This window comes from Serinus canaria, chromosome 12, assembly GCF_022539315.1.
Source record: "Serinus canaria isolate serCan28SL12 chromosome 12, serCan2020, whole genome shotgun sequence".
Classification (NCBI taxonomy): domain Eukaryota; kingdom Metazoa; phylum Chordata; class Aves; order Passeriformes; family Fringillidae; genus Serinus; species Serinus canaria.
Genome location: NC_066326.1, coordinates 12,504,197 through 12,519,803, shown reverse-complemented (window position 1 = coordinate 12,519,803; position 15,607 = coordinate 12,504,197). Strand labels below are relative to the sequence as shown.

Sequence of the window (15,607 nt, the reverse complement as noted above, 5' to 3'; positions counted from 1 at the left end):
ATTCTGAAAGTAATCTTTTTCCCAGACATGGATAATTCTGCACATGGGTGAAATTCTGCTCCTTTTTTCAATCTCCTCAAAAGAATGAGAAAACAAAGATACATTTCAAGAAACAGGACAATGCCAAGACACAAAAGGAATCTTAATGTAAAGTTTAGTATATATTAACTACATAGGATCCTGCACTGCACTATGCAGAGTTAATAGTATTTATCAACATATAAGAGTATTACAATACCATCTCTCAAGTGGAAGCAAAGCAAAAAAACAAAAGCAAAACCAACCCCCAGAAAACGCTCACCTTTCAAACCAGTAAGTTATAGAAGACATGCATGTGAAAGAAGTCCTAGAACTTCTTTCTACAGCTCTCAAGCTGTCTTGAAGAATTTCGTTCCCAAGTACCCCTTTAGTAAGGATGTTTTCTAAGAAGTGATGAGCAGTTGGCTGGCAAATAACAGCAACTATGTAAAATCTAATAAATTTATTAAATTTACATCTACTTAACATTGCATTACAATGCATATCTTTGAATACATAGGTATATTAGCCTCTTTGATTTCTACTTCTATGAGAAACAGGGGAGTTTATGCTTGTCATTTCTGAAAATGAAATTCAGGACAGCAAAGTCAGCCTTCATTCTTCCTGCATGTGTTATACCCACAGTAATACCTCACCAGACTGGCTGTAAACTTGTGCAGATGCAATTAAGTACCTCTGTAACTGAAACTTTCTAAACCTTTGTATTATTTATGCAAGAAGAAATATAACCTTCTACCCTCATTCATCTCTGTACTGGACTGGAAGACCTAACAGAGGAGTGAAAAAATTATTTAGTGAATTATATATAGATGTTATTTTGAATGTCAACCAAGTATGAAATTGATAGCATGAGGATAAAATAAAGCAGTTTCCACACTTTCTTGTGATTTCTTTACATACACGTACAAAGTTTAAAATTTTATATACACATATGTATAAATATTTAATTTCTTTAGCCACTGAAATTATACCATTAAGTATGCTCTTAAATGGATGGTTTTCCATTTTCTGCATCTTAATTCCAAGTAGCTGTCTAAAGATCTAAACTGGCATCATTATCCCAGGAACATGTCAGACTAAATGAATCTAGGAATAAGAAAATGCCTTGACCTTAACAGGCCTGTACCAAAAGCATTTAAAAGTGTTCAAAAGATAAGACTTCAAGTAATCGCACTCTTTAACATAAACCATTATTTCATGTATGAATAAGGGCTCTTTTTCAGCACAACTGCTGGTTACAATTAATAATAGTAAATTATGCTAGTTTTATACATTTATTTTTCTCCTGTGAGTTAAACAACATTAAGAATGCAAAGAAGACAAAGATGCACCTAATTAGCCTAGAGGTCACATGCAATAAAAATCATTAAGCCACGGAAAAAGAGGAAACTGAAACAAATGCAGGATCATGAGTTTGCAGGTACAGTTCTACAAAAAGGAAAAAGTACAGCATATACCAAACCTCACTGCACAGCATAAAGCCTTTAAATAATAGCAGCAGCCTTGCCCTGGTCAAGTTTTCAACACTGGTTGCAACCCTCTACACTGGTCTAAAACTTTCCTGTCATATTCAGAAAGAAATTTATTCAGCCTTTCTCTCAAGCATGACACTGCTTGAGAGAGCAAGTCGGAAAATTGTACATCACCCAAAATTTCCAGTCTTTCTCTTTTAGCTTTAATGGCAGGTGCCTGATAATGACACTACAACAAATATCTTTGAAGTGTTTAACTTACTAACACAGTTAAAGGAAAAGAAAAACAAAACCCTACATACACAATTCATAAAGCAGCATATTTTCCTTAATTAATTTTCTCAACATTTACAGTATCTTTACTAATTCTCTGTAACTGGATATATTCTGGATCCATTCTCAGAGAATCTGTGTAGAATAAACATTAGAAACCTCTTAGAGACTAACTAAAACCATCTACTACACTGCAAGGCAAATGATTTTTGGATGTTTTGCATTTTTATGCTAAATAGTGCAGCTGCAATTGATAAAAACCAATCAAGCTAATTTAAGTCAATCATGTCCAGGAGGTTCTCATCACTTGTGTAAAAATGCTCTCACACTCGCTCAAAGACTTTACCGCAGCAAGTACCTCCCCCACACTCAGATTTTGATACCTTAAAATCCCCTCTGCATCTTATGCAACAAAGAAAAGAAAATATAATTCTCATGGAATAAGCATATGTATTGTTTTACACTACAAATCAAGCTTCTGTGTTTCATTTGAATACAAACTTTGATTGTTAGTACCACCTGAGCACAAATCTGACTCATCCCAGTGCAGCACCACTGTACCTTTAGTGCACATCAAGGCACTGGGTCAAAGGCAAAGTAAACTTCTAGCACTGAGAATGCACAACTGTTACCCTCTAATACATGATCTGGATCACATTACTGAGATCATATGTTTTGAATTTATTTTTTGATTTATCAATATGGCACATCACAGCTGCCATCCTGAGTTCTCTTTCAGCTGCTGCATTTGACATTTTAAATGATGATAGTTTATATTTTTAAATTTTGCACTATTGCCACTACATTTTAAACCTATGAAACTATAACAACCATGCAAGAACTCTTTCCTAGATGGGCAAAATCCAACATTACAGATCAGAAATATGTGTTTGATTCTTACCCATTTGGCCAACCCCCACATGCATGTGACTGCAGACACTTTTCAGACAGCTCAAAAATAATGAAATAAATAAAGAGAGGCCCTGAACTCCAAAGTATGCCATGTCCTTATTCCTGTTACCTTTGAGATGATTATGGAGTTCAGGGCAGTATCTGGAGATGGAAGGAGAGAAACACATCAGCCTGCCCTGGATCTCTTTCTCCTCCAGGAAGAGGTGAAACCAGATGACAGCAGGTGCTATCAGATTGACATAAACTGCTGTCACAGCTTTTTTACATGTTCTTTTTGAGAAGGTGCTCACCAAAACCATTTACTCACTGTTCCAACAGAAGCAAATAGAAAATACAACAACATCAAGAAAGTTCATCTTGCAGTAATCCTGCAACTGTCCAAGACAGGGCTTCAAAAACATACCCTCATCTTCAAATCAAAAAAACTACATCTATCTTTGTGGAGAAAGATAATTTCCCAATTATATTTGTCCTACAGTTGTCAAAAAGATTTTTGTTGGGTAGGAAAGGTTTTTTTTTTCTTGACAGACTACTATGTTGGGTTTTTTTTAATACACTGAACTGTTAAATACCACATCAAATATTAAGATAAGCTTTTCATCAAACTGTTTATCTTATAACAGTAAGAGGATAATAGTTCTTGGACTTATGTCTGACTAATAATAACTGTTGGAATTAATAACACATTGCCACTCCAAACTCATGCTCTAGAAATGCTTCTTTTGGTTATGCATCAGAACACAAAATGCTTCACAACATTAGCTAAGCCAGCAGGAAACAAAGCCAGCTAACTGAACAGGCAGCACATGCCTTGGGGATTTGGAGCCAGTCTCTGGAACACACTCAGAGCTCAGCTTGGTGTATCTCCAATTGAAGGTCCCACCAGGACGGTTGGGAACTGATGCACAGAATGTACCTGCAGAGGCTGAGCACCAATCTGAGCACCCTGACAAAAAAGCCACAGCAAGATCTCAGTGCTGTCTTGAATTCTTACTGAGTGGAAGGGCATGAGAAGGCAGGGCCAGACTCTTCTCAAGGGAGCAGTAGGCAGGGATGAGACAAGTGGAACATGGAAATTCCACCTTGACACAGGGAAAACATGGTTTGGTTTTTGCTATTTTTTTTACCACAAGCTTGGTCAACTAATGAAGCAGGTGTCTAAACAGGATATGGAAAATCCATCCCTGAGGTATCCAAAACTTGGCTGGATGCCATCCTGAGCAACCTGCAGTAACTAAAACCTACTTAGATCAGACGCTTGGGCTAGATAACCTCTAACCAGGCCTGACATCACCCTGTGAAGCACCCACAGGCCAATCCTCCCGGAGGATTTCCCCATGGGCACAGAGCAAGTGGGTGGATTGAGTATGAAATGCACACAGGAGAGTTAGAAGGTCCCATAACTCCAGCTATCCTGTAATTTTGTTCATAAGGTAAGTGGTGAGAACTTATTGCGTACCTGAGCTTTTACCATCCTTTACACAATGAAGTTGAAGATGACCCCTCAAGGCTTCTACTTGCCTAAAAACCATTAGAACCACTTCAGAAAGGATTATTAAAAAAGAGAGTTTGCCAGTAACTGCAAAAGATGAATAGTGTAATAAAAAATGCTTAAGAATTATCCAATGAACATAAACAGATTTCAAATCAAACTATCAGCAACCTATCAAAAATACAGCTTTTCTTGGGGAGAATTTACCCAGAAATTCATAAATCCACACCAGTTACTACAAATCACAGTCTTGTCTGTCATGTATCTGGAAATGGCTTCCAGGATTTTTCTTTCATCATTATGACCTTTCCGGGGACCAATATAATCAATGCAGTTCCCTGCATCCTCTTTCTTGTCTTTGGTAAGACGTTGGCTTTCTCCCATTTCTCAGAAACCTCTCCCAGTTCCCACCACTTTCCAAGGGTAATTGACACAATGCCATCAACCTTTGTAGGTGCATTCCTACAAGGCTAAGGGACTTGTGTGTGTCTGGTTTCTTTAAATATCCCCTGAGCTGATCCTCCTCCATCAAGGATGAATTTACCTGGCACTGGACTTCTGCAGTGGTTTCAGAGACCTGGGGTTGCTGAAGGTTGGTCTTTCCAGTAGTGATGAAGGTGAACAAAGCACTCAGTACCTGGACGGTCTCCATCTCCTTTAGGATCAGATCTCCCCTCCCACTCATTAGTGACCCCATATCTTCCTTGGTCTTCTGCTATTGCTGTGCCTGTAGAAACCTTTCTTGTCCTTTCTATCTCTTGTTGCATTCAAGTCCAGATGGGCTTTGTCTTTCTAAACCCTAAACCTGATTCTCACAGAGGATCTCCCTGTTCCTCCCAGACACTCAAGCCTGCTCCCACCCCCCTGTGTCACTCGTTTTCATTTAGCTTCATGATTAGAGAAGTATAAAAGCTGATTTTGATTATATAAAATTGATCATTTATAAAAATGCATGGTAGCAAAATACTCTTCTCTATTTTTAACAATTCCTGAAAGCATTCTTTGTCCAAGAAAAGCATACATAATTTAAGTTTATCCTCTCACTAAGTATGTGACAGCGTGCTTCAAACTTTATGACAGAAGATGACACAAAATAGAGTGGAGCCTGCTGCCAGACTGCTGGCACACAGAATCACCCTGGAAGAGAAAAAGGTAACAGAGGGCACTGGCACCTCAGTGCAGAGAGGCCTGGACTTGTGTTTGGCTCAGAAGCCAACTCAGCTGCAGGGCTGGGCACAGCCACAGGCCACCAATGCACACAGGTCTAGGTCAAGTCTGGCAAAGATTTCCTGCCTGATTTAAAATGAGTTTATTTGGTCCAATGGCACTTCTCCTAGGAACAGAGGGCAGGTTGACCACATATGTGCCTGTCTTTATTTGTGGCCTGACACTTGGCTGGATAAACTTCATTATGGTTTTGGTTATGCTTAAGAAAAGTACTGTCAATTGTTTCCAGTCTGTTGCAAACATAAACCTCTAAGCAGTATTAAATATGTACTATTGTATTTACCACAATGTTATGAAATCATGCATAAAATCCTAAAATGGGATAAAATAAAGGGAACGTGTCTTCCCCTCCTCCCCTTCCCCCCAACTTCTGGCAACATTTCAAAATAAACAAGGAACCAAACCAATGCTTCTATTGAAAGGTCAACCAGCACCTGAGTCAAGGGAAAATAAAACTGGCCTAAAACAAAAATAAACATATTATTTAGTAAGAGGAAACCAATTTTCTCTTGTATCACATATGCAGAAAGATTAAACAAATCCAAATGGCGATATCTTAGTAATTACCTGTGCCTATTAAGCAAGAAAATGGAATTCTTTTGGCTGAAAGAGTAAAACAAAATTTAAATTTGACTAAAAAATTAAATCAATAGTAAAAGAAAAGATTACCTTATTGTAACTCAAATAATGTGGAACTGACTAGGTATTGAGGAGAATTAAGATTTCGATCTTTTATTCCCACACATTCTCATCTAGGGAACCTTATTACTCCTGACATAAAGCAGAGAAATTTAGCTACAGATATTAAAAGACAGAAAGGAATGTGGGACCATGACACAAAAATACATGTTCTGTTTGAAATTCAGTGTAGCAGGGAGTCCCTTAACAACTGTGCACTATGTTATATTTTAGAGTTCCAAAACACGTAAAAGATCAGCGAAGTGCACTCTGGAGCTCAAATGTTCCTGAGCACACCTTTCTCTACAGTTTCCTGCCTTGCTCACTAAGGACTCTGCTTATTTGTACATGGTTTTCCTATTTATCTAAATTTAAAGGTGAAAGATGAGCCTCCAGTACAAATCTTTCCAGCAGTAATCCGTCTTCCATGCAAACCCCTGACCAAAGAATTACTTCTGTTACACTGGATATGGCACACAAGCATCATGAACACTTCTTGTAGAAAACAAAGAAAAAAGAATCTTAGCAATTTCTATTGCTGTTGTTAGTAATTGCTACTGACAATTTTCTTTTTTTTATTATTTCTCCTAAGTTTTAAGGCAAAATTTGTGTCCTCCATGCAGAGTATTTCAATGACAATGTTCCTCCAAATTTACTACTGAAAAACACTAAATATTTTGGAATAGAAAGTCACTTTCTCTGGTCTTGCTGAAAAATGTTTTCATTTCAACCACAAACAGTACCTATACTTGGAAAACAGAAAAATACTATTTATGCAAAGATTAGGAATCTATAGAAATAGGCAGATATAAAAGATATTGATTTTAATTTCAATTAGGGATTATAAGAAAACTCTACAGTATTTATAAATACTATAATCTTTTCCAGAATCCAAATTAGTGCAGTTCCAACAACATTCAGAACAATGAGAAAGTGATACAGCATAAAAGTAATTAACTAATGGAAAGTATTTTAAGTATTTTCTTGGAACTTCAACAGTTTAAACAGTTGAAAGGGGAAAACAAGCATGCAGTGAATGTGAGCCTGAACTGTTTTTATTTACACACTCCTCAGTCTTTCCCATCCTGTACTGATCTTGTGCCTGATCTCACAGCACAGGGCAGCTGGAAGAAAGCAGTCTTTATAGATAAGAAACAGCTGTTATGCTTGTTTGACCTGAGGAAGAATTTGAAAAACAAAAGTAAAAGGACATGAAAATGAAATGAGTCCTCCCAAAGCAATACTTGCAGAATTACTCCAGCCTATTTCCAGCCTGCCCTGCTAACAGCATCTGACATGCACCTTGCTTGTATCAAACTTACTTCCACTGAAAGGCAGAAAAAAAGGGGATTGAGCAAAGGCAATGGTGGTTCACAAGCCCTTTATGAATATCTACAAAAATCAACCTTTTTTAAAGGCAAATTTTTACTCAACGGCGGGGAGGAGGGACCAACACCACACATTAAAAAATGTGTGATTTAAGATTTGCCTCTACAAGCTGATCTTATATGAACACTTGTCTAAAAATTAGCAGGTTACTTCTGAAACCACTAATCTTTCAGAAGCTCAGATCCTTATACTTTTATTGTCCACTGTGATACCAAGAACTAGAAAATTCTTTCCTTCTAAAAGTTAAATAAAGGGAAAAGGAAAAAAACAAACAACCCACATCACATAGCCAGAAAGGAAAATTTTATTCAGAATCCTACCAAGAAAATAATCAAAAAGCCATATGAGGTCTACTGTCAGTAGAAGCATCTCTAAAGATTTCTGGTTGAGCACAGCTGCAGAAGCTTTTTCATTCCAAATAGACCATAGTCCTATTTTAAACTCTGCTTCTGTTGCAAGCATGTTTTTTTTTTTCCCTCAGCGGAGACAGAAGAAGGCTGAGAATCCATCTTTGCACCTTCTACACTTTAAGTGTTAGGGTTAGGAGCAATTGTGAGTTAAGGACTGTTACCTGTGTTAGGAAGAGGACATCCTGAAAAAAGAAATCACAAATTTAAGAAGTCTAAGTGGCTCTGGCCTTTTGTCCCCAGTTGTCTCATAAGCAGAAAAGCCAAAAATTTGCAAAACTACTTCAATAACTTCTCCATGCTCTTGATCACTACAGTAATAAGTGCAAATTATTAACTGTTTCAGACTGGTTAGTGCTACATCTACTGGTTATTCTGATAGCTACAACATTTTTGTGTTCCCCTTGGGTTTGCATCTACCTGGTGAAATTTCAATGCTCTTTTGAAGTGTATTTTTCTTTGCATTTCTTGTATGTGGTGCCACTACACCAAGATCATAGCTAGGCCCCCTTTAGATCAATCACAATTTAACCAATAGTTAGGACATGCAAAGAATCCTTTTTGAAGCAATCCTACTCAAGTTCCTCTTCAAATGTCTCCAGTTAGAGCGAAGCATTTAAATTAGTTGCTAAGAGTACTAATATTTTTCTAATCATTTTCATCCACTAGTGACTTATCACAGTAAATTTTGCTCAGTTATAAAAGCCCATTAAAGCTGTCGAACCAAATATTGTTTTCAATGGCAACAAGGTGATTTTCTATAAAAATAAGAGCTGGTGGTGGGCAGGAGGGAACTACACTTTAATTTTCACTTTAATTCAATAAAATAGATGAAAATGAGAAGTGTTTTGACAACAAGATAAATCTTAAACATTCATCAAACTATTTGTGCCATGAGTGGCATGAATTCATCACATATCAAATACACAGTCCATTCTACTTTCCCATTTTCTCTTTAATTTTGGTTTCCTTCCTCTGGGCACTACTTTCTACAGGCCCTGCAAATGGAACTCTCTATTCTTTCAGCCACCTTGCTCACAGAAAATTCTGTTTCAATTTCTTTGAAATTAAAATAATGGTGTCCCCATAACAAAGAAAGAAAGACTATTCAAAGCAATAATGAAGAATGGATTCAGTCAAGGGGGATGGGGTTGTGTGTATAGGATGTATCAGGTATTTGAGAGAGCTTCATTTGTGATACCATAAAGCCACTGGAATGGGTCTCAGGAGGTCACAAGTCCAACGTCCAACTCAGAGCACAAAGATCTGGAAATCAGACCAGGACATTTGATGTGCCTCTGAACAGTCTTGAATTCAGAGTTCAATAAGCATATAGACACCAAAAGAAAAAACAAAAATGAAAAGTCTCCCAGATTGCTTCACAGTTTACTTCTGTTTAGATACAGCATTTTGCTAACCTGTGTGCTCTTTCAGCTTAACTCTGAATTTACTGCTCTATCACTACGCTCCTCTCTCCTCTCTAAACAGTCACAGGGCATACAAAATGTGGCTGCTGCTCAGAAACTGAAATGTCTGGCACATTACACCTGAGACAAAGCTGCACTTGAAATGTGGAACCCTTTGTCAAGAGAGCAGTGGACAGCTGCAGAGTGCAGAGTGACAGAGAGTAAATGGCAGCCTGGTGTCCAGAACAGTGCTTTGTGCCATGGGTGATCCTCCCTTCGCACGCACTGCACATCCACTAGAACAATGCCCTGGCAGCACAGCAAAGAGACCACACTCAAAGATCTGGCCCAGCCTGATTTGAAACAAGAAAAATCACAAAACAATAGAAAAACACAATTTCAAAGTAAAACTCTAACTGAGAAAAACAAAAATGTGAGAGTGAAATAACCGTAGTTATACCATTATTGTTTTAAAATTAAAAGCAGATTTACATTTCAAGAAATATCAAATATCAACATTGTAATAGACAGAAAAATAAAGCTTTTTTAGTCTTGATCCAAGTATTTTGTGCTGTCTGCTTTTATTTGCTCTTTATGCAAACTATGAACTGCCAAGAAGTCAATCATTTCACAACCCTTCTTTATAAACAGATTTGTTCAAACAAAAAAAGCAGATAGCAATAAATAATTACTATAATCACCCTTCCTCTCAATTTTTATTAGGTTTTCTATATTAATATGTGTATGCTGAACACATCAGTAATTCAGTTACAGTACAGACTTTACCTATTTTTCTAATCCCTTTCCTCCATTGACAGGACTATGCTCACAATTCACAAAACTTCTTTGTAGACATTTACTTATTTCACAGTTCATTAACCTTCAAACAGCACACCTGCCAGTTTGCAGGTGTGTTATCTAAAGCAGTGATACACTAAGTGCTAAAGTATGTTTGTGTCAGAAATGCTCATGAAATGAATGTTTTTTCTCCACTGAGCTACCCAGCTGAGTTGAATTTATTTGCATCAATTTATAATACGTTTTTTTCCTGATGGTAAGTGCAGTAGTTAAGTGCCAGTCACTGCAAAAATGCACAAAAAAATAATCAAACTCTACTGTCAACCACTTCTCAAAGTATACAAATGGCTGTGTTTAATCTCTTGAAATAATTGAAACTGATTATTCACTCTTTAACTTCTTTCCTTCTGCAGTAACACTACAAGGCTTCATTTAAAAATTAACATCTTTTAGCAGCTTTTTCACACAGCAGGGAAAACCTCATCAAGTGTAGTATTCTTCCTTTTAACAGTTCTCTGTGGAGCACAGAGACATTTTCAGTTTTCTGTGGCTGGACTAGCCTTACATTGGCTCATTTTCATCTGACCTCAGGGTTTTCACATCATTAATAAAGAGATAATCAAAACAAAGGGTATATACATTAGGGTACGAAAATTTTGCATAGTTTGGCACTATTATCATATATGACCTTAAAAATGGAACAAAATGAAATGCACATAGCAGAGGTGGTGAACTTTCTAAGGACTGCTTCCAAACATTTTTCCTACTGGCAGCAAACCATTTTCAGACCTCCCAACTCTGGCCACCGTGATAGTTACTGCTGTATGGGGTTTATTTCTTTTTGTTTCAGCTGTCAAAAAAAACTTCAAGTGATAGCTTTTTAAGTCAACTAAACATATTGAAATCAAAATAAAACACTGACATCACTGGGACAACAGAAACATGGCTCAAAAAGAACATTATGTTTAGATTCTAGGCTTGTTTACCAATGGTTTTAACTTCTTTCACATTATGTCACAAAGTGCCATTGCACCTGAAACCTGATCAAAAACTCACTGAAAAAATTCAAGTGCCCTCTTATTTCTGATGACCTGATATAACATGTGCCAACCAACTAAATCTGCTAGTCATGCCTCAATAGTAGTCAGTATTCTTCAGGATGAAGATCATCATAATTCTGCTTACACTTCATTTCTTACTGTTGAAACCAACTGTGCAAGCTAGAGCTCAAACTTAAACAACACTTACAAAGCAGTAATATTTTTCTGAGCTAAATTTGCTCTAAGACATCATTAAAATTCCAAATATGAAATTATGCCCCCAAAAAAATCTATTCTACCAAATAACAAACACTGGTAGAATTTGCTAATAAATAGAGTGAAACCAATGAACTTCCACAACAACATGTCACTTGTAAGCTTTATGTAAGAGCCATGTGGGTAGCTGGAGGGCTGGCTATCAAGTGGAATCAGGACACTCCAGCAGAACCAGCACTGCATCCTAGGGGTTAATACTGCATCCAGTCCTGTTCCCTGTCTTCATTCATGATCTGGGCAATGGGGTAGGGTGCAGCCTTAGCAAGAGTGCTGGTGAAAAAGTGGGAAAAAAAAGTGGAAAGGGCAACTGATACACCAGAGGGTTGTGCTGCTGTTCAGAGGGATTTTGACAAGCTGGAGAAATGTGCTGACATGAACCTCATGGAGTTCAGAGAAAGGAAAGGTAAAGTGGACAAACAATGCCAAGCACCCACATGTGCTGGAGTTCACTCAGCTGGAAAGCAGCTTTGCAGAAAAGGACCTTGGGGTCCTGGTGGTCACGATGGTGAACACCAGCAATGTGGCCCTGCAGGGACACACTAACAGCATCCTGGGCTTATAAAGGGTTTAGGGAAGTGATCCTTCTCCTCTACCAGTCACTGCTCAGGCCACACCTGAGATGTCATATCCAGCTCTGGGCATATTGAATCAGCCCAGGGAAAGGCCATAAGGAAACTAAAGGATTAATTAAGGCTTTTATTAAAGCATTGGAGCATTTCTCATATGATAAAAGCCTGAGAGAGCTGAGCTGTTTAGCCTAGAAAAGTGAATTGGGCATCTTATCACTGTGTATAAATATCTGAAGGAAGGCTTTAAAGATGGAGCCAGACTCTTCACTGGTGCCCAGAGAGAGGTCAAGATGCAATGGGCACAAACTGAAACCCAGGGGTTTCCCTCTGAACATTGGAAACACTCACACTGACCCATGTGGCTCAAATAGGTTGCAAGGCTTCATGCCTTGAGATACTCAAGAGACACCTGGATGTCGTCCTGGACAGTTGGTTCTAGGTGGCCCTGCTCAAGCAGGGGGGGGTTAGACCAGATGAGCTCCAGACCTCCCTTCCCTTCAACCATGACATGATTCTGTGACTCACATCCCATTGCACCACATGCAGCTGCTTCATCAAAACCTTAAGATAACCTGCAGAGTACCATTAACCTAAATAATAATAAAAGGCTTCTTATGAAATAACTGAGAGCCTGTGGAAGGCTTCTTTTATTACAGGATTTACTATGCTAATTTAATTACAACAAGGTGATTACAAAGTAATCCTATTTAGGCAGGAAGTTGACGCTGCAACTCTGAACACCTTACTCAGCACAGGATTAGAACTGCCTTTTGGTAGTTACTTTCACCTCCAGAAAGAAGCACTTCAAAGCAAGCTATGAATATGTTTAAGGACATGAGATTGTACAAAAACTGTTCTACAAATAGACAGTGTAGACACACAAGAAGAAAGGTGTGTGGCTTAATGCAGGCCAAAATGTTATTAGCTTTCCTCATCTGGGAATGACCAACAACAATAGCTTGTACAGTACAAAATTTCTTCCCTAATGACTTCCACCTGCTGGAGGGCTGCCATTTGCCCTGCATCTCCCTGCAGCTGCTTTCCCATCTGCTGCTGGAAGCCATTGCCCTCCCTTTAGATAAGACCTGAGGACTGGAGATGGATGATACAGTTGCTCTAAGCAACCAAAAATCTTTTCCCAGTTCCCAGAGACCCAGTATTGAGTGCTCCAAGCCTATAAAGTTTTTTAAAACACCAGGAAAATAGTTAATGGACATTTTAAACACTGGATTTACATATTCCCTTAAATGTGACAACCACCTCAAATGGGTATTCCATTTTTATCCATATTTTTATGGTCTGATTTTGTAGATACATAAGTAACTAATACACTGGTCCATTGTAAAGAAGGAAATTAATCATATTTTAAAATAAAATATGATTGACTGCACTTGAAAAAAATAACCAGAGATTAATAATATGCACCTTTCAACAGATCCCTTCAAAATACATCAATGGCTTCATCCTTCAGAACAGAAATACACAGAAGTAAGGGAGCATCAACCACAGCAACCAAAAGAGAAACTCAGTTACCTAACAGATGAGAAATCAGGTCATGATATCACAACAATCAAGTCATTAGGGTCCACCTACCCCCACTGAAGCCAATGAGAATTAGACAAATACATTTTCTTAAAGGGCAATCATAAGCACTTAAAAAAAAGTTCTAGAATGAGAGCTGGTGTACTACCAAAATTATATATAAACCGAATACATTGGCATTTAAATTGTTTTAGATTATTCATTATTCTTTAACAACTTTCCTGCCACACAGACTTGAATCAAACACATCAGAACCTTGATACTGGCCATGAACTCAATATTTCTATTGCATTTCATGATTAGGAAATACAATACCTCTGTCTGAAGTATGGCAGCTCTCTGTTCTTTGGCAGTAAGGGACTCTTTAAGCACTTCAATGTGTTGCTTGCAATCTGAATTCTGATTGCTAAGGGTTTCAAGCTTAGTTTGTAAGGCAAGAAGTTCTGATTCTTTCTTTGAGAGTTCTTGTTTCAGTTGATCAATCTGCAGTGGGAGAAAAAAATTAGGTCATTAATTTTGTCTCCAATTCATTGCTCCACTGGAAATCTGAAAGGTGTGAATGACCATGAAATGACAAATCAGACACCTGTGAATTCTGCAAGAGAATTAAGGTTCAGACTTTTTACACTCACACCTTCAATTGTGTTTCTTGCAATTTAATGCACTCTGTCTTAAGAATGAATGCCCTGTTGTCCCAAAAGTTAAAGGAAAATCTTAAAGATGATTTGGCCATAAATTTACCATGGACCTCACTTAAGTTCAAAGGCATGTATCCCATGTGAGGCAAGTCTGGCAGGACAGCAAAAATGCACAGGAAAAAAAGTGTTCATTAAAGCATAAATTCAATCCTTCCAACAGCATGATTCCCATGACTTATCATTGGCCAGAATGAATCAGGAATTTTTTTAGGAGTCTGATAAAGAAAAACCAGCATCTTCTTAGGAGAGGAAAACAGAAAAGTGGACTTTTACCCTTACTCCTCTTCATGCAAATTTGTTGCTGCCCACCATCCCCACCTCCTATTTTTCTCCCTGGCAATTCACATGGAATTCTCAGGTAGTAGAAAAGCCAAGCCAAGAAGACTAACTTAAGAGAAGTCTGCGGAAAACATTATACAAAATTCCATACAATGAAAGGGCTCCAAGATCATAAAAGCTTATCCCAGAGGAAACAGGAGAAACCCAATACTAAGACAGGGCTTCCGAATTTAAGTGAATTTAAGGTTCATCAGTAAATGTCATGGAATTGTGATTACTCTCCTCTTTCCACAATGACAAATGAGAAGAATAGCCAAAGAACACAAAATCATGATGAATTTAGAATATATGAATCAGAGCAAAGCACTGGACTATATACAGAATGATGTGTGTAGGTGAAAGGATGGTGAATTAGGTGGCACATAACTACCCCTAAATTCCTGTGGTATAACACTGGTCACCAGCTGAATCCAGATGCATCACCTCATGAGGATTATTTGAAATAAAATGCCTCAGTACATCTGCATAACTCAGAGAAATCACTTTCTTTATATGAAGAGCTCTTTTTTATGTCCCAACAGACACTTGGGATGCAAGAAATCTAGAGGTGGAAGATGATTCAAAAATCCCCGGGGAAAAAAAAGAATATCCACAGGTCCACAGGTTGATCCTACTCAACCACATTCCAAAGAGCCACATACTAAAACATTTCACAAATTCAGTGCTCTATGGTACTGGAAATATTTGCTGTTGGTCAAAATGCTTCTATTTTGTTCTACATTGCAAGTGCATATTTAAAAATTAAATTAAAAAGCAGTGATTCTTCCAACTACAGTCCACATGCATGTCTCAGTATATTTATTCATTATTTCTTTTTATAAATCTTTTTATAATATGTTTGCATCATTGCTTAAGGTGCTCAGATAGTCACCCATAAGCTACTGTAGAGAATCAAGAATCTACCCTGGCACTAAAAAAATACTCACCTTTAAAGTCTGAAAATATCAAAATAAGAAAAGAAGCATACAAAAACCAGACATGAGGAAAGAATGCAATTAAAAGCTGCTAGAGAAAGCTTTCTCTGGAAAGCAAACCACCTTCCTCCATCCC

The 15,607-nt window shown here is 37.7% G+C and overlaps 1 protein-coding gene across 1 annotated transcript in view; it reads right to left on the bottom strand.

Annotated features, from left to right (window-relative positions):
• The window catches only part of ERC2 (ELKS/RAB6-interacting/CAST family member 2), a 275,802-nt gene that overhangs the window by 174,994 nt on the left and 85,201 nt on the right, over positions 1 to 15,607 (bottom strand). Inside the window, 1 exon segment of the mRNA XM_050979490.1 lies at positions 13,836 to 14,003. Within this exon segment, the coding sequence (XP_050835447.1) occupies positions 13,836 to 14,003 (168 nt within the window).